Here is a 27,444-nt window from a genome sequence, read left to right on the forward strand (position 1 = left end):
GTGTTTTATTAGGTGTTCCTTTACCTTTGAAGGAACATCTATTGTTTATTAGTTTAAGAGAAGTGCAAATTACACATTGAGTTCTTATTTAATAACTTCCCCAGTACTCCAACACAATGGAAACTTAATCTCAATGTAGGGTGCTCTCTGGAGCTGGAGAAGATTCCAAAATCATGGGAAAAGAAGCATGCAAACCTACATCCCCTTGTGCAGGAGAAGCCTGTGACAGAGGGGCTGTGGACACTGGTGGTGGGGTCTTGCAGAGTGTCAAATAATTTTGACTAATAGCTGAATATGTTAAAAAAAAAAGTCTGGGTCTCCTCATGGATCATTCACAAGCAGTAAATTAAACATTGTTTGCTGGGAACATCTTGCCTTGTACTTTTTGCCACATGTATCTCGTGTATGTTGCCACCTGGAAGCTTAGTTGTCTGCATGTGTTTGGTACCTACATCTCTATAAAATTCAAGGAAAATAAGCTGTAAAGAGCCAGAGAGCTTTTAAAAGAGGAATGCTTTACAGAGGAAAAAAATACAGCATTGAAAAGACATCCAGCAGTTATTTCTTCTCTTGGGCTAGTTATGGTTTAAGATTTATTTGTTATGGGAGTAGTGAAGTTGGGTCCAAGCTATTAATCCAAACCAGAGGGAGAGTTCAGCTGAGAAATATTTTCCTACCTGCCAAACTTCCCCCAACATGTAGAAAATCTTTTTCCCTGCTCAAGGAGTTGGATTTAGCTGTACTTTGTGTCTCAAGGGACCTATGATTTTTTAATTTCTCAATGGAATTTAATCTTTATATTCTCTTCCTTTGCAGAGGAAGAAAGAAAGGAGAAATCATGGTGCTTGTAGTAGGACCACAAGTGAAAGATCTCTTGGAGGAATAAAGGACAAAGCCAGCCTTGGTGAGGGCTCCCTGGGCTTCAGTGAGGTGATGGTTCCAACAACCTCTGGGTAACACAGCCTCACCTGGAAATACATGTGACCCCCTCAGTCCCAGTGTCCTCATAACTGAGACTGTGCTGAGCATCTGGATCAGGAATAAGGATTTGGGGGAAAGATTAGGCAATAGGAAGACAACAAGACCTGAATGGAAATACTTGTTTGGCCCAAGGATTTTAATTTCTTTGATTAACCTGGAAAAGCTGCAGCAGACTCATTAGAAACCAGCTCAAGATTTGGTTTAATCTGCAGTCTCCTTTGCTGTTCTGGAAAGGGGCTGTTCCACCTTCTCCCCACTCCAGCCTAGTTCCCCAAACACTATGCACAGAACAGAGATGGAGGTGTTTTTTAATGTTTAAGTTAATTATTTTTAAAATATTTATTCCTTACATGTCTGTTGGTGCCTCATTAGGGTGTTGGCTGAATGAATTATTTAATCTTTAAGGAAAAAAGATGGGGTATATTTTCTCTTCCTATCTAAGTGCTGATTAAAATGAATCCCAGCACTGTGGGGGGGCTTATGCAGTGGAGCCTGGGCTTTCCCCATTAGCTGGGTACCACACTAACCCTTATTATCCCATTTTTACAAATAAGCTTTGATGCCCTTAGTTCCAGAATTTGCTCATCAGATACCTCATACCAGCCTTATGAGCCCAGCCCAAACCTTTAGAGAGCTCCAGGCAAAGCACCTCCATGGAAATACCATGCAGAACAACTCCCTGAGGGTATGTGGGGGGCAGGAAGGTGGGGGACAAGGGGGCACTTCCTTTACTGATTCCCCATTAAATGGTTTCCACACAAGCCTTTGCTGCCTTTGCGTCCTCACCCCATCCAGTTCATCAATGTGTGGCCCAGCTGCAATCTCCACTGCACTGCAGAGGTGGGGAAAAAAAGATTTTGTGCAAAATGAATGATGGCTGCCCCAACTTGTGTGAAACAAGGATACAGGTTTGCTTCTGCAGCATGTCAGAAGATGCTGACAGGAGGCACCTTTCTTCTCCTGCACCCTTGCAAGAGCTTAAACTCTAATGGCATCGCATTCAAAACATTAATGGTAGCATCATTATAACCATTAGATTTGGGTTTTGCTGAGCTGACAGGACTTGACTTGTCCCAGGATATGACTGCTGTAACCACCCTCTTGTGATGTGATGATACACAGTCTGGGAAGATGCACTTATTTTCTGTAAAATGGCAGAAATGAGTGACCTGAGACAGCTGTGAGGAGCCATCCTGCCTGGCAGATCTCCTTTTTGAGGATGGAGGAGAAGAGGCAGAGATTTGTTTCAAAGCTTCCAGCAGGTAACGCTGTGCTCCATCTGCTCTGCCCCTGTGAGTTCCTCAGGGTCAAAATTTGGCAATGCCAACTAATAAATAACCATGGTTTTAGAGGCTTTGCTAAGCTCTTTTTTGTAAAATAAGTCCACAGAGGCAGTGCACAAAAGAGCTGTATCTCCCCATGGACAGGCTGTGATCAGCCTTGCTATTTGTGCTTGGAGAGTATTGCCTTTTTCATAAACCAACATGATTTTATGGTATTGTTTTCATATAAGGAAGAAGAAAACAAATTATTGATTCTTTAATCACAAAGAGGTTGCTTTGCAGCCTCCCTGTAATACCTGCAATGATTTTGCAATATATAATGATTTGAAAAAAGGGACAAGGACAGTTCACCTGTGCCTATGAACATCCTCAGCAGTGCACTTTTATTGCTGTAGGAACACAGTTTGTCTTACAGACCTGTGTAAGGGCTGTCAGATCAGACAGCCTGATCTGACCAGAATCAGATCTTGTGCCATTTCCCTCCCTGGCTCTCTCCCCCACTGCCCACTGCAACCTACTGCAGCAGCCCTTGGAACAAACGTGTTATCCCCCAGGCAAGCCTGTGGCTGCTGGGAATCAGGCACTGCTGGAGGAGACAGCAACTCCAACACCAGCACCTCTGCAATCTATGGCTTCAGTTTTCATGGAGCAAAAGTGGATCTTGGAGGTGCCTCTCTTGGTCCTGACTCAGTGGTGTCCTTCATCATGGGAGCCTCTCTGCCCACGCTGGATGCAGATGTGCTTCAGAGTCAGCGTGTGGGGAGGGAGGTCAGCTGGGAGCTGAGAAACAGATCTTGCACTTACCTGATCAATTCAGGCATGGCCTAAGCTATTTTCCACCCACAGCCAGGAAATCTGTGAGAGGGGAAGAAATTGGATTTCAGCCTCCCTGGTATGAAGCTGGAGCCCTAATCACTAACCTATCTCAGAAATGTAAATTTTGCAGAGTAACTCCTGCAGACCTTGTTTGCAGCACTCAGCTGGAGACAGACCTCTCCCTGAGATGATTAAAATCTGATTTACAAGGCACGGTGGACAGATGGCATCTGTTTTCTGCAGTCAGTGGTCCCTACAGAATAAAAGAGGCAAACTTCAAGACCATAGCTCTGCAAAGACAGAGAAATTATTGCCCATATCCATGCAGGTGCCTGCACTGACACATCTGCTCCCACCCAGCCAGCAGGTACCTGCTTACCCTCCTTCCCCTGCCTCTCAGCACCCAAATGTTTCCTTTTTTCAAGTCCTTCCCCTGCCCCACATCTCCTAAAGCTAATGTGAGGGCAAGCCAGGAGGTGGGCAAAAGCAATTAAAACAGGACAATGCCTGGCTGTTCTGTGGAGCTCCAGCAGGCAGGGCAGGGCAGGGGTAACGCTGCAGGCAAAAAAGGGCAGCATCTACCTAGAGCAATCAAAATGCCTCAGGAAGATGAAATCTTTTAGAAAGACGAGTGCAAAAGCATCACCAGGAGGGAGAGGCAGGGAAGGACTGAGCAGATTTTCTCTGTGCACAGCGTGGGGCCAGGCTGGAGTGGAGCCCCAGGACATGAAGCCACATTGCCCACCCAGGGGCTGTCACCACAGAAGCACGGCTGTGCCTTTTTTTGGAGCTTTTCTCCCCCACCTCTTGAACTGTGATCAGGCTTGAAAAGGTCATGCTCAGTTGAAGTAGAGATATGTCCCACACATTGGTTGTTTCCTGTTTCTGGAAGAAGAGTAAAAATAAAGGCAAGGAAGAGGCTGCAGATGATTTGGTGCCCCCACACAGGCACTTAACCCTTCAGTTAAGCTCCTCAGCAAACTGCTCTGGCCTTCGGTGGAAGTCCTTGATCTCTGCCCTCTTAGTTTACAGCTTCGACTCAAAAGGGCAGGATGAACTCTTCCTGAACACCTAATTATGGCTCTTTCCATGTGATGCCATGCTTCATGCTCAGACAATAAACCTAACCTGTCCATTCTGCGCAGAGATGTTGTGCCACCTCTCCCCCACACTCCAAATCAAGTAAAACCATGCTGAATTGCCTTAAATTTAATATAATCACCAATTCCCTGCTCCCAGACTATTTGCTGCTGGCAAGGAGCAGAGCTGGCAGACCCCAGTGAACTGAACAAAAGCCATTTAAAAAGATTTGTCCCAATTTGGTATCTTGTTGGCACCTAGATGTGCTTCCTAGAAGCCCAAATCTGCAGCTCAGCTTATTTGATCCCTTTTTTCCCCCAAGATTTAACTCAGAAGAGCCAAGAACTTGTCTCAGGGAAGGTCAAGGCAATAAACCTCCAATTGTTTATGTACATAAAGAGACCTGGGATGTAACACGCTTTGCTTACTCCAAGCTTTCCCAGATGCCCAGAATGAAAAATTAAAACCAAATCCATTTACAGTGTAGCCTGCACCACTCTATCCACTCACCTCGTCCTCAATAAAAACTACATCCCTGCTTAGATACAGCCAAACATTAAATCCAAGGGAGCAAAATTCACTCAAAAAGCAGGACTGGAAGAGGTGGTACCACACCTGCTCAAGCAGAGAGCTTGGCCAGAACCACAATGCAGTCATGCTCACCTCTTGCCAGGGAAATACCCCTGCATTGGCACATCCTGTTCCATTTCTATGCAGGGTCAAGTTTTCCTTGGGATCCTCCCTGCACCTGGTTTGAAACCCCACCATATTAATATGATTTGACTGGGGATAGGATTGAACTGTTATCTACAGAGAATTTCACTTTGCTTTTCCAGGGCTGAGTACCTAATAGGAAAAAAAAACCTTCACCCACCCCTTTCAGGTGCTTCCTGAAGGCATCACCACAGGCTGCCTCCTCCAGACAGCTGGGGAAAGGCCAGGCAGCCCATTTGTTGTGTTAATACTTCTGCAGACTGACATACTAGTTCCTGGTATTGGCAAGACAACTCACCGATTGAATCCAAAGAGCTGATGTCTCAGTCCTTGCCTCTCCTGCCACATGAGCCTTCCTTCTGCCTGGTGATGCAGAGGCATCAGCAACAACAACCTCCCATCCCAAAAGGAAGTAAAACAGTGAGTCTGACTGCCTAACCCAGAACTTGGACAGAGGCTGAGGAGGGGAAAAAAAACTCATGTGGTATCCAGACCCAAGCCAGGGTCAGAAGTTGGAGGGACAGCATTGCAAGGGGGCACAAGCAGCACTCTGCCTGTGGCTGGCAGCAGTGGCTCCCAGGAGGGCCCCAGGGTACCAGATGCAAGAAACCCCTTTGCACCCACGTCACCTCTTGGATTAGTGATGCTGGGTGTGGCCCAGGGGGATAAAAACTGGCTCAGCTCAGAAGAGGAGGAAACGTGAGGCTGGTCCTTCAATCAGGAGCAAAGCAAAAAACCCAGGGAAATTCCCAAGGATGCCATGGTGGCAGTCTGGGGGTAGAAAACTACTCCTGTTTGGGAGAGGCTGTTCCCATCTTTGGCTTGCCTTGCTTGCAAACCAGTGGATTTCAAAGCCCCAGAGCATGATTGGATTTGTGCTATCTGCCAGTTGGATGCACACAGCTCTAGGAGATGTATCCTTTTAAAATCCATCCCAGGGACTAGAGAAAATCTCCTGATCTTGACCACCATTTAATTCAAAAATCCTGTGGTTGCTGTGCACCTGGGTCCACATTTGGGTCCACACTAGGGTGGGAAGAGCCCTGGGTGCTGTGGCATTTTGTTCTTCAAGCAGCTGCGTGCTCTGTCTTGCTTGCAACATGGACTAATGCTATGCTTCCATAAATCTAGATTTTTGTAGGAAAAAGAGAAATGGGGGAGAAAGGGTGGTGCTGATGAAGAGATATAAAGTACAGCTGGGCAGATTAGGCTGAAAAGGAATTAGGAACTTAATGATGCTTTAGCAGCCTGAAATCTGCCAGTCCAGAGATGAAACTTTAAAGACGCTCTTGGCAAGCCCTGGGAAAAGACAGCCTGTCGAGCCAATGCCACCTGCTGGAGACAGCACTCGGACACCAAGATTGATGGCACCAGTTAAATTAACGGCTTTTAGTCGTCAATGTATCCAAAATCCCTCTTCTGAAGCTTGAAAACTTGAGCCCATATCTGGCAGGGCAGACATCTCAGGAACCCACAAACACAGCCCCTCTACCATCCCCAGGAATGTTTAGTTTCTCCCAGGTTCCCTGTCTCCTTTCTTCCATTTGCCTTATCTGGCAGGTAGTCATCCTTGCAGCGGTAATTGCTGCAGGAGCCATATGGGATCCATAAACTGCTAATGCTGGGGGATTTTTTACAAAGAATCATAAGACCTGTACATTATGGTTGTTGATATTAACATGATTATCCCTGGTGTAAAAGCAGCCAAAATTGCCAAAATAAGTTGCAGAAATGGTTACATCAGCACAGACATGAAGACAAAGTTATCTCTGAAATCTTAAGTTTTTAATTGAGAGGAAATAATATGTTTGCAAGCTCAAATGAGAGAGTTACAGAATAAACCCAAACCTAAAGGGAGGGAAGGTGGAGGGAGGTGAAGCTTCAGTGTGGAGACCACCCCACTGGGATCTGGGAAGCAGCCGCCAACAATGCGGCAGATCCAGGGCGGGTTCAGCACTTCCCTGTGTGTGTTCATGGTGCTTATCTAATAAGCCATTTCTTGAGCTCCAGTGATACTGCTACTTATATCATAAATTCAATGATCTCCACTTTACTGGCCATTAATCTGCTTCTTTTCATGACAATTTTATACTCTTTTGATAAACTGTTTGTCTAACCACATGGAAGAAACAATGTCAAGAGCTGTACCTTAGGCGTTCGCCCAGCTAATGAAGAAAATCCATCACAAGGAGAGTTTATCTATTGCTTTTCTGGATGTAAATAAAACATCAGGCTAATTTACTTCCATTAATCTCAAAGACCATTGCTACAACAATAATCCTATGTTAGAGCAGAATTTTTTTTCCCTTTTTCACATAAATATTTAAGTACGTACTGAAAGAATAAATAAATTGCTTTCTAAACGCCAGATTATTTTTATATACAGAGATTTAACAATGAATTTGGATTTACTTGCTAGCTCATGCCTTTCAGGCAGCAGACAGCCATGCTTCCCCTGTGCAGCACAGGGATGCATTTGGGTGGGTTTTGCAGAGCACAGGGATGCTCCCAAACACAGGGGTGTGTTTGGGTGGGTTTTGCAGAGCGCCCTGTGGGGTCTCTGAGTGCCACTTGCGACAACCCACGCTTAAGGGGAAGGAAGCACAAGGGTGGTTCATCATCTCAGCCCCAAGTGCCACCCCACTGGTGTCACCCCTGGCCACTGGGTGGGTTCAGTGAGTGCTGGGGCTGCTCCACGAGGTCCATGTGGTGCTGCAGGAAAGGCTACTTAGTGTCCTGTGTCCAGCTCAAGAAGTGGCCCTTAAGTGCAGCAAATGGACATTTAGTTTACAGAGAGTGAGGCCAGCAAAGCCCTGGAGCAGGCTGCTGGGGGTGCCAGGGATCACCAGCTTTGGGGCATGAAGATCAGGCTGAACAGGAGCAGAGACACGGTGTGTGTTTTCACGTGTGAGTGCGTGTGCTCGGCAGCTTGGAGCCAATCTGGCCCCGCCTTCCAGCCCCCAGCCCTATTTTCTGACAGCTGAAAGGCTGTGCACAGCCAGAGAGCTGTGAAACACAGATTGTGTAGCTGGGATCACTGCGGAACGAAGCAGTTCCCTCTGGGTGGAGCTCCGTGGAGGTGTGTGCCTGTGCTCCCAAATGCTGTTCTTGGAGCACATTCCAAGGTGCCAAGGGTGAGCAGGAGGGTGCCTCAGAGATTCCCCCCATCAAGGAGCTCTGGTCTCTCCACTGGTTTTTCCCTTGTTTGGCTGCTGCTGCTGCTGCCTTCTTAAAGACAAAGCCATCCTGCAGCCAGCTTGGACCATCTGTTTTTGCAACCACACCCCAGTACGATCTGTGATGACGTGCAGTAAAATTTGGTAAAACAGCATCCCTGCTCAGATGAAATCTAGTTTGTCAAGCATGGCCCCACAGGAGTATTTCCAACTATAAAGTAGTTACAACCATAACAGTAAGTTTGTCATAGGAAATACGACATGCTGAGAGCTGGAGCAAACTGAACCCAACTCGACATGGTAAAGGCTGATGCAGGCAAGGCCACAGAATCTCTCTGAACAGCCATGACCACAGTTCAGAGCCTGTGCTGGTTACATAGGCAAGCCCATGGAAAAATGGACTAATTAAAGAAGATTAATGATCAGTCCCAGCAAGATCTTGGCTTTTGCTTCTCTCATTTATCCATACATGGCTCTTTGTTAAATCAGGAGGGATTTTTTTCACATGTATAACTACTTACAGATGTTCCCACATGTGTTTAGCCAGCAAACTCACATTACAACTAAAGAAATGCAAAAAACCCCACTACCTTGTGCAATGTTAAGGTAGAACAGATGCAACCAGAGGCAAGGCAAAAGCTGCTGGTCCAGCTCAGCAATGTCCACAGCTTTGGCCGCTGCGCAGATCCCCAACTGTCTCTTGATTCTTGCTGAGAACTTGGCTTACATGGGATGAAAACCTCTCCTTTCATGAAATTTCTCACTTCAATGACATAAAGCAAGACTCTGACTGATGCTGTACACTGTAACTAATACTCTTGTTACCTCACGGCTTTTCCCAGCATATTTTTTGGATTTAATTTTGTTACATATAGTATCTTTTACTAAAGCCTGGGCATGGCTTTTCATAGGATCCAAAATGAGTTATTTTGTTGTCTTTCAAGCTCACAAGCTAAGCTCATCTCCAAGTAATAAATCCTTATAATTCTGGCTTTAGCAGGGTTTCCATGACCATGATCCTTCTCATGGCACAGCAAATAGGGTGATAATTCATGGGGTTGGAGAGAGTGCTGGGGGAAAGGCCCTCCCTGGCTAATTGGAGGGCAGGACTCCAGGAACAAGCTGATGGCACTTTGGATGCTGCTGTGCTTGTGATGATGGCTGCTGATAATTCCTGAGAGCACTCGTGCTTGCTTGTTGATTCATGTCACCCACGTCTCGCTTCACCCTCTTCAGCAAGAGGGAAAAGGGGGAAAAAGGTAATTGTCTGTGCTTATCAGCATGGGTGTTAAAGCAGATTCTCAAACTGACATAGTGCTGAGAAGGATGGAGCAGGGAAGGGATCCATACCCAGCCTTTCCTCTCCCACTGCATGGGTGGCCATGTGCTCCAAAGCTATTGCAATGGGACAGCTGCACCATGGTGCAGCTGGGTATCCATGCAAGTCTCACTGAGACTTTCCAAAGGCACAAGTGAATTGGAGTGCCTGAAGCAATGGATGCTCTGCCTTTAACACTGGAGAAATGGAGGCCTTTAATAAACCTTCTGATGGCAAACCATAAACCCACAGGCCAGGAACTGTCTGCTCCAGGCAAACACTGACTGCATGACTCAGCTGGGAGCACACTGTGGGGAATTATGGAACCCATCCCTGCATCTCTTTTCCTCCTGTTCATTTTGATTTTGAATTGTCTCTCAGCCCTGACACTTGAGGACCTGCCTAGTTGGGATGCTGCTGTGCTTCATCAGAATGGGCTGCTGGGAAAGAGCCTGAGGGGTGACAGGGACAGGATGGGTTCTGCCAGAGGTGCCAGCATGCTCAGAAAGCATTTTACACTCGACTGCCTTCTGCTAAAATAGCTTGGCATTTTTGTTAAAACATATTTCTGCAAGCCTGGGGAAGAGTTACATGCAGTCACACCCAGGAGAGCAGCCAGGAGTTCTTTTCAAAAGTGGGGTAGTTTTGCCTTTAATCCCCTGACAGTGAAGGCAAAGAGTGAACAAGAGATTTAAACCTTCAAATCTGACATTGAGAGCATTGGCAGCAGCCCAGGCCTACCAAGGCACATGCATGGATCACGGCACATGGCACACAGCACATGGCTCTCACTGGGGATGGTACCATGGGCTATGTGAGGGCAGCTGAGCTTCAAGGTCCTGCCTAGTCTCAGCTCCAGGCAGTGGCTCACATTCTCCCAGGCACAGGTCCCCTCTTCTGCAGGGGGAAAGGCAGAGCTCAGCTCTAGTGTCTTGTCTTTGTTCAATCCACTTAGAAAGCTCCCCTCTGCTTTCTCCCTGCCCCTCCATCCAGGATATTTTGGAAATTGTGAAAGCATCATCAAAAAGCCCAGTACAAGTCATGGAAAGGCTGCCAGTGACTTCTTCCACTGCTTCTTTAACTCTTTCCAGGGTCCCTGTCAGCCGTTCCACTGTCCAAGACTCCAGTTATCATAGTTGCTGTGTGTTTGTCTGTGTGTGAGTAAAGGCATCCAAAAAACCTCACGGATGCACCCTTCCTTTGAAAATCCATGCTGAGACCATAACTTGATGACTGTTGCCTTTCTCAAGCAGTTGTGGGTTGTCTTAGGAGACCTCTCCTCCCCATTTTTCCCACTCCCTGTGGTTCCATCTGCTTCTCCAGGTCATCCTACAAGGTGAGGGGAAACACCTTTGTGGAGAGCCAAGCACCGGCACGGAGCTTCATAACGTCCATGCCGAGGGCATGAGGTACATCCACGGCTGCTGGGTGAGCAAGGCAGGCACCGTGAGCCAGCCGGAGGTTGGTTCAGCGTGGCGAGTCCTCAAACACAGTCAGGTTGTGCTCTTGGATGTGGCGGAGCAGGATTTGTGCCCGCCTGTCAATGGTCTGGAGCAGGGGTCTCAGCCCCTCGGCGCCCCCCTGGCTCTCCCAGAGCTGCCGGTCCAGGCGCAGGGACTGCAGCAGCAGGCTCTGCAATCTGCCCGACCGCAGCGTGGCCACTGCCGCTGCTGGGAAGCTGCAGTGGAGGAGCAGAAGAGACAGGGAGAGAAGGGGTTATCCAGGGAAAGCTCAGCAGAGAAGGAGGGAGCAGCCGGGCACTGGAGCAAAGATGCTTCAAGAGGAAATGCCTATTTTCCCAGAGGAACACAGGAAACCTTCTGCTTAAAACTCTACCCATGGTGAGCATGCAGGGTAAACCCAAATTCCAAATCATGCCTCTAGCATGCCAAAATGCCTCATGGGCAATGGCACAAGAAATGCTGAAATACCTGATTACTCATTATTTTTGTTCAGCTGACAATTAAAGAGGGGAAATAGGCTTTAGAGCCTGCCATCAGCCACCCAGAGCAAAATAAAGAGTTAGTTTCAGCACAGGGACACGCGGGATGTTTTTGAGAGCCTAGAAAGCCACCCTGTTCTGGGGACATCCAGAACATCCATCCCCCTTCAGAGGGATGCCCCATCAGGAGGCCAGAATCAGCAAGAAGGTGAGCACACACACGGCTGTGGAACATCCCCTGTGTGCCAGCTCAGCCCTTGCTCAGCATGTGCACATTCCTACCTGTCTATGCCTTGCAGGAGCCTGAAGTTGAGCTTCTCCTCAGGGTGCTGTGGCCTGCCCGCGTTGTCGATGAACACCAGGCGGGACGGTGCACTCCTCCGGACCTGCCAGCAGGATGGCAAGGAAAAGTTCACTCAGTGCAGAGTCACCAGTGTGGGGCTTTAGGCTGCTTTTTAATGCAGTAGGAAAGCCTGAGAGTATTTGGAGGAACACAGATGACAATGTCTATGTCCCTCCGTGCCTGGGCATACCTCCCACCAGGGACCAGCATCACCATGGGACCTACATTCCCTTTGCCACCATCTCAGTCCTACAAGTACCTCCCAGACACCTCCATGCTAGCCCCAGAGCAGGCCTTGGACAGCAGGGAGACATACCAGGATGTGGACCAGGACCAGCTCTGCTGGATTCCGGCACTTCTCGTGGAGCATTTCCTCCACGCAGGGTTCAGAGGGATCAGGCTGAAACCCACAACAGTAGCGGTCCAGGCGGTCATGAACCTGCAGGAGACATTTGGGGATCTTAACAGGGACATGTGCCTGGGACACGGGGGTCCTGTTGTGAGCTGTTCTTGTACAGAGGAAAATGAAACATTTCTAGGCATCCTCAGGAGACGCACGATGGAAAAGCTGCATACACTGGTGAGTGAGACTAATGGAAGCACACGTGCAAAACCTCTTTGGCATGAAGAAGGTGATGACAAAGGTGATGGTGACAGGCTTTTCTGATAGAATTCAGACACCTGGGACCTCCACATTCTGTATCTGCACAGACTGAAGGCGTTGTGCTTCCAGCTGCAATGAAGGGAAGATGTACACAATGATGAATGAATAAAAAAAAAAACAACAAAGCACCCAAGGAAACCTAGAGTCTGAAACCTCAAAAATAATTTATTTTTCCAAGTCCTGATGTTCTGTATGATGGTTTCATCAGGTTGCTGTCACATGTGCAATCTTTCATCCATCCCTATGGTAACCTGAGCAGCTCTCAATGGAAAGATGAATGGAAAAGTATCAGCAAGGGAAAAAGCAGTCCGTGAATACACAGAGCATGCCTGACATTTAAGTAGGGCCACAGTGACTTGTTTCAGCTACATTTGTGTTTAATCATTTGCAGGTGCTGCTAAGGCTCCATGTTGTCCAGGCTGTCAAACCTCCTGCTTCCCATCCCAGTTCCCTACAGAAACCCTGGAGCTGCTTGACAACTTCCAGTGCTTCAACCACACTCTTGGAGGGATGAAGGGCTTTTAAAAGACATAAATCTCTGCCAGACCTGGCCTCAGTATTTATGGAGCTTCCTTAGCTTTGTCAGAAGCAGCTGGTACATCCTCTGGGGTGATTTGTGGGGCAGACAGGACCTTGGCTGTCAACAGACCTTCCCATGGCTGTGTGTTGACATGACATGTGTTGACATGTAGGGGAGCTGCCTCACCTCCTCCCGATCTTGAGGCCTGTTTACAAAAAACCCATGTATATATATGTTCCTTTAAATATATATGAAATATATATTAAAAATATATAAAGTACAAAATAAATATATTTTCTGGTTGCAGCATGAAACTGTCTGACTCGCTGATTTGCTCGGCATTGCTGGTGCCAGCCCAGGAGGCAGAGCTCGGGGTGCAGAGTGGCTCCTGGAGCCACTGGGAGGGCTGGAGCAGGTCTCAGGTGATCCGTAAGGGGTCTACAGGTGACAATGAGATAGAAGCCAAGTGACCCACTGAGGCTGCCTATTCCCTTCACCGTGGTAATTATCACAAGCTATCTATAATGGGCTGTGCTTTGCACAGAGTTCAGTCTGAACCAAACGCTGACCAAGCACTGGAGAAGATGCTGCAGGGAAACACAAACTGTGATCTCCATGGTCATTCCATTGAGAAGAAGGATTAGTCCCACACTGAAGCCTCTCAATCCCCTCTGTTTTCTGAGGCTTAATGAAGAACTCAGGTCAGTATGCCTCCATTGGGAGACACTCCGGCTAAAATGTGCTTGAGCATCTTGTCACAAAACATATGGAAGTAGAAGAAAATATCACATTTCCTCCACGCATCTCCTCGGTCTGCCTACTGGAGAGCTCAGCACACCATTTTCTCTCACCTGCTATGTTGTTTTGCAGGCTGCACAGAAGGTGAAGACAACCTGAGAGAACTTACAGAGACATTAAATAGGCTCAGCGCTCCACTCACCCACCCACAAGCACCTGTGAAACCAAGGTGGATTGGTGCTGAACCCGCAGAGGTGTGAGGTGGAGGCAGATCTGGTGTCTAAATGGAGCCCCAGGAGAGGGACCAGATGGCTGTGGAGATGCAGAGAATGCCCTGACATGCTGACAAGCCCTCCCTCCCCTGGCCCTCCCCTGATTTTTTGGTATTAATTTCTTCCTTCCAGAGCCTAAACAGCTCTAATCCATGGGAATTTTGGTATTACTGCTAGAACACAAATAAATGAACCACACTTTATCCCATCCAAGATCAAACATTACCAGAAGCTCACCTTCAGCCCCTCTTATGCCCATCCTGAGGCATCCCCTTGCGTCTGATAGGTTTTTCCAGTTATGATTCAGCCTGGGACAGCTTCCCCTAGGGAAATTTTTCTTTCTCTCCCCCTGGCTGGGAAGAAGGTGTCCCAGGGCAGGGATGTGGCTGCAGAGCTGATTTGGTTTTGTCTGTCTTTAAGTGCAAGACAAAGCCATCAGCAGCTGCCTTTTTTCTACCAGCCTTGGCATTTTGCCCCCACTAAAACTTTGCACATAATGGGGTGTTCCCTTACGGCAAATACAAATATAAATTAACATAGAAAAATACAAATTTTAAGAGAAATTGAAGAAAACTACCAAGATTTCAATTGCAATGTACAACAGGGCTCAAATCTCACCAACTTCTCCTTCCCCAGCAAGGCTGTGGGATGCCAAAGCCATTTCTGAAAGATGCTAATCCACTTCTATAATATCCTCTTTACCTTTATGTGACTTGGTCTGCATGGGAGGATTCCATTAGAATTATTGAGAAGAACCTGTGGATTGCCCTTGAATTTATCATTGCACTGCTTCAGCCCTTGAGGAAGAACTCTCCTTAGAACTGGATACTTTCTCCTGCAGTCTCAGCCTTTCCACTCACTCAGCGGTATTTTGGCCCAGGGAAGGGAAGGGGATTAGTTAATCATCTCATTTCTCTGGCTGCTTCAGCTAAAATATTTTCAAGCTCAGACAGAACTGCTCCACCTCTGCCAGTCATAGTTGTAAAAAAAAGGAGAAAGAATAAGGAAAACATATTTTAGTAGTTTGGGGGTTTAAAATTTCTTCCCTTTTTTCTTTTATTTGTATTAATACCTGTCCTTTCAGGCAGTTTTCTCTTGTCTGATAATCAGCCCCCAGGTGCCTAAAAAGGCTTTCTTTTTCTCCACAGAAATCACTTTTGCCTCCTCACAGCTGCCCTCCAAGACCTGGTAACTCTCTGGGATACTGTTGTAATCCCTCATAGCAGCAGGTTATGATTTTCCAGACAGAAGATTAAGTGCTATTAATGCAGAGGAGGAGGAAGGCAGTGCTGTCCAAGGCACGGCTCCTTATTTCCAATGCCAGCAGCACATCCCAGAGTTTGGATGTGATGGGGCTGGTGCAAGATATGCTGCTTATCCCTAGGGATACCCTAGGGATGTCTCTTTTAGGGATGTCCCAGGCCTCTGCCAGCAGAAAATGAACAGCAGAAAGCTCGCCCACATGAGGACAGATTCACCATAACCTGCCGGTGTTTCCCCTGCAAGTCCCAAACATGGACCATACTCAGGCCAAAGTGCTTCTGCACAAAGTTCTGCTGCTCCCCATCAGCTGAAGAGTGAAAATACATCCCAAGAAACCACAGCTGATGTGACCCCGCAGAGCAGCAGGAGACCATGGTCAGGCAATATAGATGCAGGTGCAGGGGAACCCGGGTGCCACAGCTGATGGAACAGGTGGCCTCAGTCACCTACCTGGAGAAGAAAGTCAAAGAGGGCCAGGCGGCTCCACTCGCTGTGTGGGATGCTGGAGCAGGGAGTGTCCCTGGCCACCAGCATTGGTCTGTGGGGCTGCAGCATCTCCTGGTACTGCAGCCATCCCAGGGCACAGGAGTTCTGGTCATTGTTGGCATCCTCCAGGTGCTGGAGGTCAGGAGCCCACCAGATGATGGGGCGCAGGGCGCCGTCGGTGTAGCTGTAGGGCAGGAGGCGGCTGGTGAAGCGCCGGGCCACGGCGGGCAGGCTGCGGTTCAGCCCCAGCACCCTGTCCAGGTGGAAGGCCAGCACCTCGTACAGGTCCCCAGGGCGCTTGATGAGCCCACAGCACCCATCCTGGCAGTCTCCTTCCGGGCTGGCCGGCAAGACATCCCCCTTGGCATCTCCCTTGGCATCCCCCACGGCACGCAGCCTCACTCGCATGATTTGCCCGTGGGCAGGAACACGGGTTTTGGAGACCACCTGCCCACTGGACAGCAGCCACATCTTCTGGAGGTCATCAGCAGAGAGCCAAGGGGGAGCGTCCCTCTCCAGCCTCCTCCACCTCCCGCTCCAGCCAGGAGCCTGCTCCTGCTGCAGGTGAGTGCGGGGCATGGGGTGCCTTCTGTAGGCTCGTCCTCCAGACAGGGGGGCAGCCACCTCCCTCGGGGGCCCTGGGGGGGACGAGGCCGGCAGCGGGAGCAGGGAGTGGTCCAGTGGTGGGGGCAGGTGGGTGAGAGCCAGCAGGGCCAGGGCCAGCAGCACCCCGACAGCTGCTGGGGCTGGGGGCTTCATCCCCGTCCTTCGCCACGGTCGCTGGGCCTGCGGGGACAGAAAGGTGGAGTGATGCTGGAGTGTTACTGCAGGCAGAGCCCTCGGTAGGGTTTGCTTTGGAGAAGCAGCCCCTCTGCTTGTTATTCCACTGTGCCATGATTTGTGCCAGAATTTAGCTGCAGTCCCTTCAGAAGCAAATCAGAGCCAGGGCTCACTCCCCACACAGAGGTTGCCATATCTGTCGTGCTGAGGTAGAGGATGACCTTATGGGCAATGAATTTCTTGTGGTCAAATAGTTCACTTTAAAGATTCAAGAAATGAAAAGAAAACAAACCAAACCAGAGCAAATTCCTGTCTAGATGTGAACACTTTCCAGTTCCTAAGAGGTTTTACTTTTCAGACCTTACTCTGGGGACCCTCACTGGCTCCTATTCTGGTTGCACACTGAACCCATAATTTAGATATCTCAATGTGTGCTGAGACAAGGCTTCTGGAGCTCTGCCCATCGCTGTATCTGGCAAAAGCTAGGTAGCTCTTAGTCTCAGTCAGGGCCTGTGACTGGCTGTGTTTTAAAAAAAAGGGTACAAACTCCTGGAGGGCTGGACACCTCTCCTAGGAAGACAGGCTGAGAGGACCAGGGTTATTCAGACTGGAGAAGAGAAAGCTCTGGGGAGAACTTACAGCACCTTCCTGTGCCTAAAGGGACTCACAAGAGAGCAGGAGAGGAATTTTTTACAAGGATGTGGAGTGACAGGACAAGGGAAAAGGACTTTCAACTGAAAGAGAGGTTCAGATTAGATATTAGGAAAAAATTCTTAACTCTGAGAGTGTTGAGGCATTGGAACAGGTTGCTCAGATAAGCTGTGGAGGCCCCATCCCTGGCAGATGGCAGACATTCTCCAAGCCAATCCAGTCCCTGGACCATGCTGCACCCATGCCTCATTCACTCAGGAATGGGCAGCCTCACACACTTGTGAGGACAGCCTCACACACTTCAGGAAGCTGGAGGCACAAAAAGCACCTTGGCCCCATTTCTCTGCTTTCAACAGGCTTTGCAAGCAGCTCAAACCCACATTGGAAGTCAAAGCAATGGTCAAGAGGATAGATTTTTCTCCAATTATTTATTTTGGAAGCAGAAACATATCCATGGCAGACACAGCAGGACAATATATTGCCAAAGAAGGGATAAGAGACTGTTTATAAGAGGAAAAGCTTGAAAAAAAGAGCTATAAAGCTGGGGAGGTGAGAGCCAGCAGACAGAATTACTTCCAGAAAGCAGCTGGGCAAGCAAAAGCATTTCCAGCTGTGGGGCTTTTAGGACCACAGGCTCCCACTGACTACAGGGACCCATCACCAGCACAACTCCTGCACCATGAGCAGCTGCCCCAGGCAACCCCAGTGCATGAGCTTATGAGTTGACACAGCACTATCCTCAAATCCATCAGGTTCCACGTCCTCAGCTTGGGGAGGCTGCTTCAGACAGCCCCCTGGTGAGAAGCACACCCCTTGCAGACACTACATCAGCTGAGGTGGGTAAGAGGAGCCACCAACTCACTGGCTTCAGCCGTAGGGGTGCTCCTTCCATGCCTCCCTTTCAAGGATTGAGCAGATTTAATGCAGTTTATAAGAGCTATTGATGATGCACTTGGAGTGATTCACCTTTATAGCTCTCACTTAATTGCTTCTCTCCCAGAAACACAATGTAGTGCAGCAAAATATATCTGCTGGGCCGAAGGCTTTTTTTGAGACAGGGTTTACACCAGCCTCTGCCAGGAACCAGGGGCTGCCTGGAACAGGTCGTTGGGACCTGCCAGGAGACCTCTGCTTTATCTCTTCCCAGAGTGGAAAGGACCTAGTCCAGGGTGAGACTGTCCAGAGAAGGATGTCCTGTCCCAGATCACCAGCAGAGTTATTCAAGGCTTGGCATTAACTGTCCCAAACATCAAACTACATGGTTAAATCATTGGTTAAATCATTGTCTTAGGTGCCTCTCTGGGGAGAGGATGAGTGTGAGCACCCCTAAGAACCCTGAGGGGCAGCAGGACTTCTATCAAGCAGCTGGTTGTGATTCTAGCTCTTTCCTACTTGGATGGGATAATGATTTGCTGTGGAACCACAGCCAATGCCAAGTGACACAGGCAACACCTGAGCTCAGATACTCAAAACCTTTGTGCCCCAGATTTCAAGCAAATTCTGCAGAGTGAAGCCACACATTCTTTCCCAAACACCTGCAATCCATGTCTGGCCTCCTGATCAAGAGTTTAGGGGAGGTGCAATGTCTAAATTCTAGTTTAACTGCAGTAAAATAACTCTGTGGCATATAAAGGGCCGATTATGGTATCCTGATACCCACACTCCTTTCAAATCATCACTGTAAGTGTCTCACAATCTGTTCCTCTGGCTTCAAAGTATGCCAAATTAACAGCAGTTATATCTATGGACTCAATCCCAAAGGATAGGGCTAACTGTAAACCTCAGTATTCCTATCTGCATTGAGCGAAGTCCCTTCCCAATCTGTGCTTTCTTGGGCATGTTTTTCCAGCACCTCCCCTGTCCCACCCTTCTGGAGAGACACAGCCCATCCCACTCTCACCAAAAATCCCTGTAATCCTTTTCTTCAGCCCGGAGGATTCTCAGGGTGATTGTTTTTGTTATCCAGCTGATAATAACCCTCTGGTTGCTTATACCATCTCTGGGTATTTAAAAAGCCTGTCTGCCAAAATTTCCAGTATCCTGGGGGTAGAATGCATGGAGGAGCCACATGGAGTACTTTCAAAGCACTGCAGGAAAAATCCTTTTTAACCTACAGCCAGAGAGCAGAGTATGCCAAATGGATGGCAACAATTGCTGGGTTTTTAATGTCAAGTAAGTTTACAGTCCAAGTGGTTAAGGAATCACTATTGTCCAAAGCCACTTTGTCTTCTTTGTCAGTGAGCTCGGGTTTGTGTATCACAAGTTAAACCCATTGCTTTCCCACCCTAAACCCAAAACCCTGGGCTGTGAAGCTGGTCAAGGGTCAGTGCAGGCTCCCTTCCCCAGCACCGTTCAGGCTTTCCCTGCCACATCAACAATAAAAAGAAGCAAAACAGGTGCAAGTACAGCCTCTGGGTTATTTATGGCAGTTGATATTGCAAATTTAATAATAACCTAGGTGATAAAGCATTGCAGAAATAATGCTGTATTTACAAGCCCTGGGTAAATACTTTTCCAAACAGTCTTTCTCTGAGCCCATGCTGTAAAAAAATGCTGCAGTTTAAGCTGTGGCTTTGATTCAGCCCGAGATGCAAACCATACGTACAGCTGTGTTTTGCCAGGCTGACATACTGACAGTACAGCAGGTCTTCGCCAGAAATTAGGTCCTTTTCCCAGCAGGCAAAATCCATAAAAAGGCTTAGAGAGGTACTACTTGTTCCAGGATGCCAATAAGTAAATAATATATATTCTCACTCATCAGAGGGACATACAGCACAGCCCAGGCTCTGTGGCACAGTGGAGAGCTGTGTAGCTTTAAACGCTAGGAGATAAAACTTTCTAAGTCTAGTTGGGGGTGAGGTGGGGGAGGGTTATCCTTGACATTGTATTCCCAGGATGCTTGAACCTTGGCAGAATTTGAAGCAGAGAAGTCTGTTTTCAATTTCTTTTCAAACTGCATCAAATTGGCTTTGTTGAGCTTGAAAGAAAAGAAAAACAAACTCCAAACTTCATTATCCAAGAATGTAAGAAACAGCCCTGAGACTAGAAAGATGCCACGGAAATACGTGGCTGTTGAAAACTGGATTGATTCCTGCTTTCCTCTGGCATTCAAAAGAGTCCTCCTGCCCCTGCACTGGCACTGCAAGACACCTTCAGCAGTAAACCCCACTGTCCCAAAGAGGTGCCCAAAGGAGCCAGGATGGCTCAGCCATGGCCACACCACTCTTGGCCACCTGCCTGCCCTAGACTCCCAATCTCAGAGGACTTTGCCAAAGGCAACCTGCTGATGAGCAGGTTAAAGGCAGGCCCGTGCATTTATCTGGGTGCACACTGAGGGGGTGCAACACACAGGGCTGTGCTCACCCTCTCAGCTCCGCGCTCGCTGCCCGCCCAATGAACCGCAAAACCGCCTGGGCAGCAGGAGGTGCAGCCTGCCGTGACCAGCTTTAACAAAGACTGCTTGAAAAACAAGTGGGAAACCTCCTCTGCCTGCCCCCCACCTCTGGGAATGTCTCCAGAGCCTTGCAACCACACATGGTGCTCGCAGCAGCTCGCGGTGCAATGGGAGAGTGGGCACATCAATCAGATCCGGGCTTGGATCATCCTCTTCCTTTTCATGTTGTGCAGGAGGATTTCTTGGTTTGTTAAGGGCGTGGCATGTGGGTTGGAGACCTATAACCATGCAGGGGACATGGAAGGAGACAAAACCTCTTCATCCCCGGAGTGACTCCAGGCAAGGAAACGCTTGGCAGCATCTGTTGCCCATCATTCAAATGCGTAAATGCCTCCCTCTATTATCCTGCTCAGGGAAGATAGATGGCTGGCAGAGTGGGAATTTAAAGACAGCTATTAAATGATGATTGCCAGTCCCAAAGGTAGCCCTGGCTCAGAGTGGCTCCCCAGGAGGGCAGGTCTGCTGTGCTCCCCCAGCACATGGGGACAGCTCCACCAACACTCACTTGCACCCACATAGCCATGGGGCATGAGGAATAAGACAACCCTTCATCCGGCCTCAAGATCCATCAAAGTGACTGCAATTCCTAGCAGACCCACACCAGCTTTGTGTCTGAGTTTTTATCCTCCAGAGATGAAGGGTTGTGTCCTCAAAAATGCCCTTCCAGAGGGGAGAACCATGACCCCACTACATTTCAGCACACTGCAGACACCCTGAAGACCATCCTGCTTGGCTCCAGGACAGGGATGTGGCAGGTAGGCCATGCTCATCTGCTCAAGGTGCTCCTCCAGCCCCACTTCGAAAAAAATGGCTTGGGAAGCTCAAACCAGGAACTGAGAAGGTGGAAAAGGGGGCTGCTCCCATAAAGCCTATGAAACAGAGTCACAGCAAACACTGGGTCAGCTGAAGCTCAGGAGGTGGAAATGTGACACATCACCACATGGTGCTGGATCCTTCCCTGCAGAGTCAGCAAAGTCCTCAGAGCTGACACACAAACCTCCCCACCAACATGTCCAAAACCAAACCATAAAATGACCAAGTTTAATTGCCTGGGATGAAACCTTAAAGCATGCTGTACTTTGCTAAATTTTGGATAGTCTGCAATGTTTCTGGGATCATTTATAGCCTAAGTGCAAGACAAGCATGCTTTGCACTAGCAGTGGGCAGCACTCTGGCAGCAGCACAAATGGATCAAACAGTGTTGGCCCTGTTCAGTCTGAGCACCGGCTTCAAAGGGACGGTGCCAACACACCACCTTTAACTTCTCAAATAATGTTGCCTTCACAGCTCCCCGTTATCACTATGGCCTTGGGGCAGCAAATTATAAAAACCTGGAAACCTTCAAGCTCCACAGCCTCTCTCTAGTAATAACCTGGCATGTCCTTGGCTCCAGGCCCTGCATCAGCCCCTTGAGCTTTTTGCTTCCCAGGGATGAAATGTCCTCTTTCTTGCTCTAAACCTCCCACCCTGAGTGACTATTTCCAGTTTTTGGGAGGCTCCTTGCCCTAAAGGTTCTTCTCTGCCATAGGCTAAGCACAGCTCCTTCTCACACATCCATCATCCAAAGGACCATTTTAAACAAAATCTTCAGCCATAGCTGCAAACTGCTCTGTTTAACAGTGCTATTCCCATTTCACTGTCTGCTCCCAGTTGAGTTAGGCACCAAAGAAGTACAGCAGAAACACAGGTTTGTAAATTTTTTGCCATCTCCAGGCGTAGCTTACAAGAGTGGCAAGACTCCCAGCAACCCAAATGTCCTGTTCAGTATCTCTGAAGAAGGAAGACCTGGAGCAGGAGACAGAGGACACACCTTGAAGGAAACAGATGTCCAGCCCCTGGCTGGAGGACACCACACCATGGGGTGCAGCTGATGCACTCAAGGTCAGGGCTTCTGCTTGGGGTGCCCCAGAGGAGACACACACCTTGTCCTGCACCTGGTGTGGACTAAAGCCCTGCAGGGTACTGCCAAGGACTTGCTTGCCCTGTGAGGACACCGTCCTTACCCCAAAATCATGTGATTTTCTCTGAGCAAAAGGAAAAATTCATAATTCTCCTTACTTCCACTATGTAAATCTCAGCTTGCAGACAGTAAATACTCAGCTTTGTGTGGGATGGACAGAGAGTTTTTCATCCTGGTGCTATGTACAGTGCAGCTCGGGACCACTCTGGTTTAATCCCAGAAGTCAACACAAAGCACCACAAAAATAAATACTCTCCAGGGTGCCACACTTCTGCTTAAAGTAAGCAAACTAATAGCTTTCAGATGCCTTATCTTTCTCTTATTTAAGTTCAGAGTCAGGGCTTCTACTGCAGACTCTTGCTCTTAGCTGGATCTTCTACTTCTTGGAGACACATCTCCCAGGAAATTGATGGAAGTCTTTCAGAACACATGACTGAGATGCACAGGTCTGCTGTCATTTGGATGTGCAAATATTTCCCTTACTTTTCACCACTAAAGGTGATATCAACCTGCACCCAAATAATCCAGATCACTGAGGACCTGAAGCAGCATCCCATGTTCACAGGGGACAGTGAGGACCTGGGCAGCCCTGAATGCACAACTGTCCTACTATCCTCAGGGGACAAGGGATGTCCTCCTCATCTTCCCACCTATCCCTCTGCTCATTCTCCTGACCCTCACACTTACATGAGAGCAGCACAACCTAGAAATTCCTGGCAGAGACGTCAAGGAAGGAAAGCAGCAGTTTTGGGAGGCTGTTGCTCCCTCCCTTCACCACTGCTGTGCAGGCTCCTGCCAGGTTTCCCTTTTCCCCCTCCCCTTGTCCCAGTTTCCTGGCCAGCCTGTTACACTCAGCTCCGTAAGTTTTCAGAGCAGCTTTCCCATCTGCTTGCTGAACCAGCAAGTAGGGGGCCCCTTCCCCAGTGAAACAGATGTGGCTTGCCTTTGTGCAACATCTGCGCCTCATGCCCCGCTCATTTTGAACAGTCTTGCCTTTGTTTCTGAGGGGTTCTACAGGGGATGCTTTGGAGGAGGGCAGCAGCCTGTGGCCCGTGGGCTGGGCTCCTTCCCTTCAAGTCCCACACACAGACTGCCTCCAACCCTGACTTACTTCTGGGGAAGAAGAATATGCTTTGTTCCTGTGGCATTCTGGAACTGAAAGTCCTGCTCCTCAGTGGGTTCCAGCCACAGACCATAGCTTAGGAGCTGACTCCTTTGGGATGTCCAGACCCAGGGATGTAAGAACTGGAATCTGGGAGTCATGGACCCTCTTCCTCACAACTCCCCTCACCCCGGTAGCTTCTCTTGCTGCACCTCTGGGCTGCTCACCAGCTCTGGTTTGGCATCCCCAGAGGGGCTGTGCTGCTGCAGCTTCTCTACACATAACAGAGGCAAAGAGCAGAGGTGCTGGAAAGCCATGTTCCTCTTGCAATGTGGTCTGGGCTGTATTTAATATGGGGAGGAATACATTACAATAAAATCACATTTTATTTCCTCCTGCTCATGATGAGCTTGCCAATTCTGCTTGTGAATGCCTGGAATGCTGCTAAAACTCTCACACGTTTTGGCACTTGGTTTGGTTTTATTTATTTTATCGGGTGTCATGTTTTTTATATATTTTGGGGAGGAGGGATTTTGATCTCCTTATTTTCAGTTTTCTTTTCTAACTGGTGGACCAGCACCAGGGAACAGAAATGTTTGCTTGGTGCCCAGTGAGGGCTCACAAAAGCCTCTCTGGGGTGTTGGCAAGGAGTAGCACTGGATTCCCTTGCTGGAGTTTCAGTGGAGGTTGCCCAAGTCAGACAGTTGGGTTTCCCTGAGCTGACTGTCAGGTTTTTCCCTTCCTGGAGAGCAGAAAAGTGCATTCGTGGGATTCCAAAGGGGAGGGAGGAGGAGGAGGACAGCAGGGCCTTTCAGCCCTGTGGGCTTTCTTCAAAACAGAATTGTTCATACCAGCCCCAGCCTCAGCTGCAGAAAGGCAACCCTCTTTTCCTCCTGTCAAGCCATTACATCTAAAAGAGAAAAAAAGGGGAAGAAAACTGCTTGCTTGGCTCTGAGTGCTGCCTGCATCCCGCAGACCCCATCCTGGGCAAAGCCTGCTGGCAGCCACCCCCCAGCCTGCTTCCTCACCTAGCAAAATCCATGGGGTGAGCAAGCAGAGCAAATGTGGTATGAGCATTGGTGCAGCCAGGCTCACAGAAGAGGGGCTTTTCCTTCAGGGCAAGGCAAGTAGCTGCAGGTGGACTGGAGTTACTGAGCTTTGGAAAAGAAGGGGTAATTGAGGCATTTGGAATCTATGCCAGAGGATTAACACAGTGTAATCAGCCCCTCGTATTTAGAGTGCCTCATAGTAGGCAAACAGCAACTGGAAACTACTCTCTGGTGGATTTTGAAGCCAGAAGAAAGAAGATGTAATGCAGTCATCCCCAACACTCTCTGCTGAGGCAGGTCAGGCATGAGCAGCGGCCGGATCCAACAAGAAGCCGGCTGCAAGCGTGCTCTCCATACCAACACGGGATCCCACGGCTGGCATCCCTCTGCCTTTCTGCGAGGGGGCACCCTCCCGGTGATTTTGAAAGGAGTCAAAAATCATCTCGAGCATTTTGTTTGGGGTTTTGCTACAAATGAAGCAACAAAATGATCAACTGGGAGCATAGCCTGGATTTATTCCTCATGACCACCCCTGTCTGCCTACAGATGCCCAGAGCAAACCCAGATTATAGGCAAAAACAAAGCAATCAACACAGGAGCTCACAAAAGGGAAAGAACTGCAGAAGCAGACCTTCCTTTTTCAAGACAAAATGAAAACCCTGGCAAAAAGTGAATACCCCACTCTCACACAGGGGACCACACCAGGTACCTGTCTTTGAAAGGCTTCATAGTGAAGGCTTGTACAGAAAAATGTTACTGCAGACTAAAGGCTGGTATGGGGAGAGTTGCCTTGCTTTTCCCTTTGGCAGGGAGGTGTTATCTCCAAACCCAAAATAGGTGACACAAGCCCCAGTCTTGTATTTTTTCCTGCTCCTGAAGTTCATTAGTTAAGAAACCCAAAGCAGCCTATGCAAACTGTAGGAAAGTGTAAAGCATGACACTAGTGTTCCCTGTACACAAACACACACACTCCAGTGAAGGCTGGCGTAGCAGCATTGTCCCCAGAGATGCTTGGAGTCATCAGCACATTCTCGAGGACATAAAAATGTTTCAGTGACACAAATTACCAGTTTCTGGCAGCAGCACCAAGCATCTCCTCTGCTCATCCATCATAGGTTTGCAATCCCTGCCCAACATAAGCTTGGCAAGGGCTGAAGTGTGAAGCAGGGACAGAACCCTCTGCCTCAGTGCAAACTCCCTGGCATGACACACCCCTGTCCCCTGGTGGGGCAGGGGTAATGGGGCATGGGGGGATCATCCCAGCTCAGCTGGCACATGCTTCCTCAGATGGGTTTGCCAAGGGATGTTCCAAACTGGAGCACTAAAACTAGATTACATGAAACACCGCTGTAAGGTTTGAAGCACGCTACAGATGTGGATAAACCTTCTGATGCTGGGGAAGAACAACATTTCTTGGGAGGGACGTGAAGTTCTCCCTTGCCAAACTGGCCGATTCTGTGGCTTTTTGGTGAAAGTGCTGTGCTTTGTCAGGACCAAAGAGAAAGCACAGAGCGGCTCAGTCACGATGTCTGTCTGCACTTGGCTGCCGCACCCCGCGCTGCGCTCCTGCCTGAGGCAGGGCCACCCGGCCACTTAAAAGAGGTGGCTTTGGTCACCTCCCGGGCTGACAGCAGCCCCAGGCACTGCCCTCAGGGGCATCCTGGCAATCTGCTCTGTGCATCCCTAGCGAATTCGTACAATCTGCTCGGCCCATCCCAATGCTTTTAAGGACAGAGACGTGCTGTAGCAGCTCCCTGCCTCGCCTGCCTCACCCGGCTCTGACCCTCCGAGTGGTCCGGCACAAGAGACATCCAGGACACGCCTTGTACCTCACATCCCATGGGGCAAACCCAGCGTTGCTCCCCACCATCAGCTCAGCAAGGAAACCCTAAATCCTACCATGTCTCGCAGCAGCAGCAGCCGATGCGCTCCTCCTCATGTGCTTCACCGCCTCTGGGCGACACGGCACACGGTCACCTCCTGACTCGGGTGCCGCCGCCTGTGGCACTTCCATACGATACCAGGAGCCCACACAGAACATATAATTTTTTTTTTTTTTTAATAGCAGGTTAAAAAAAAAAAAAATCCAGCAACTAATCAGCCCGCTTCCTCTCCGCAGGCCATCACTCACAGGCGGGGGCTGTCACCCAGGGGTGCCCCTCGGGGCTGCCCGCTGTCCCTGCTGCCCAGCCCCGCATGGCAGGGGCTCCCGGGCTCCTGTCACCACACGCCCCCGCTTCCCCCTGGGCGGGGGGACACCCTTCAAACTTCAGCTGCGAGTTTTCAAACTCTGCTTCATCCCAGACCCACCTCCCTGTGGGGAGGGGAGAGGAGAGGCTGGGAAGGGGGAACAGGCATTTGAAAAGTCTCTTTTTCACAATAAAAGCCCTTCCTGCTGCTTCTTTGCTGGCTTTTTTTTTTTTTTTTTTTTTTTTTTTTTTTTTTTTCAATACCAAGGGCAAATTTGAGCCAGAAGGAGATGAAGGCACACGTGCTCCTCCCAAGCCCGTTTGTTCACAGTGACCCCAGTGCCAGCCAACTAGAGCCCCAGGGGCTACAGAGCCCCCAGAGCCAGGAAAGCAAACCAGAGGTCTGCACATGAGTGCCCAAGGAAATGCTCTTTGCAGGTCTTTTTTAGCATTTCTTTGCCTTTCAGTAATGGTCCAGCAAAAAGCTGTGCCACATCAGTGCCTGGAGTGGACACAGACCTGGAGGAAGATTTCTTATCTGCCTAAAAGGCATTAATGCAATAAAACCATTTTTAGGGTGCTCAGGCACTTGTTCTTCTGGGGCACACAGTGCCTGCAGGCAGCCAGGAGAGGGGCACAGGGGAAGAGGACTCTCAGCACACC

The 27,444-nt window shown here is 49.0% G+C and overlaps 2 protein-coding genes across 10 annotated transcripts in view; one reads left to right on the top strand and one right to left on the bottom strand.

The window, feature by feature from the left end:
• POMGNT2 (protein O-linked mannose N-acetylglucosaminyltransferase 2 (beta 1,4-)) overlaps positions 1–15,219 on the top strand; it is a 55,483-nt gene extending 40,264 nt beyond the window's left edge. The window contains exon 3 of the transcript XR_014952075.1: positions 12,709–15,219. The gene's annotated coding sequence lies outside the window, so the exon portion shown is untranslated. The remainder of the gene's footprint in view (positions 1–12,708) is intronic.
• Positions 1–27,053, bottom strand: GASK1A (golgi associated kinase 1A). Of its 9 annotated transcripts, none has more exons than XR_014952082.1 (7): positions 26,492–27,041; positions 15,561–16,382; positions 11,970–12,092; positions 11,593–11,696; positions 8,641–11,046; positions 3,227–3,333; positions 1–3,119 (listed from the first exon to the last, which is right to left on the bottom strand). XR_014952082.1 is itself a non-coding variant. In XM_085569473.1 (5 exons), exons 1-5 carry the CDS (start codon positions 26,492–26,494, stop codon positions 3,089–3,091), a joined length of 1,083 nt encoding a protein of 360 aa, XP_085425599.1. In that variant the 5' UTR covers positions 26,495–27,053; the 3' UTR covers positions 1–3,088. The 9 variants fall into 9 exon arrangements, 3 of the variants coding, with proteins under 3 accessions (XP_085425599.1, XP_085425603.1, XP_021381586.4); XR_014952079.1 differs by having other exon boundaries at positions 3,885–11,046; XR_014952088.1 differs by lacking the exon at positions 8,641–11,046 and having other exon boundaries at positions 26,492–27,051.
• Between the last annotated feature and the right edge of the window lie 391 nt (positions 27,054–27,444).

This window comes from Lonchura striata, chromosome 2, assembly GCF_050655825.1.
Source record: "Lonchura striata isolate lonStrDom1 chromosome 2, ASM5065582v1, whole genome shotgun sequence".
NCBI lineage: Eukaryota > Metazoa > Chordata > Aves > Passeriformes > Estrildidae > Lonchura > Lonchura striata.

What these genes read in the sequence shown, in the direction of transcription:
- GASK1A (XM_021525911.4), bottom strand. An exon ending in TCTTTGACTTTCTTCTCCAG is followed by an intron (nt 12,093 to 15,560) that starts GTAGGTGACTGA and finishes TGTCTCCTGCAG; the next exon opens with GTTCATGACCGCCTGGACCG. An exon ending in TGGTCCTGGTCCACATCCTG is followed by an intron (nt 11,697 to 11,969) that starts GTATGTCTCCCT and finishes TCCTGCTGGCAG; the next exon opens with GTCCGGAGGAGTGCACCGTC.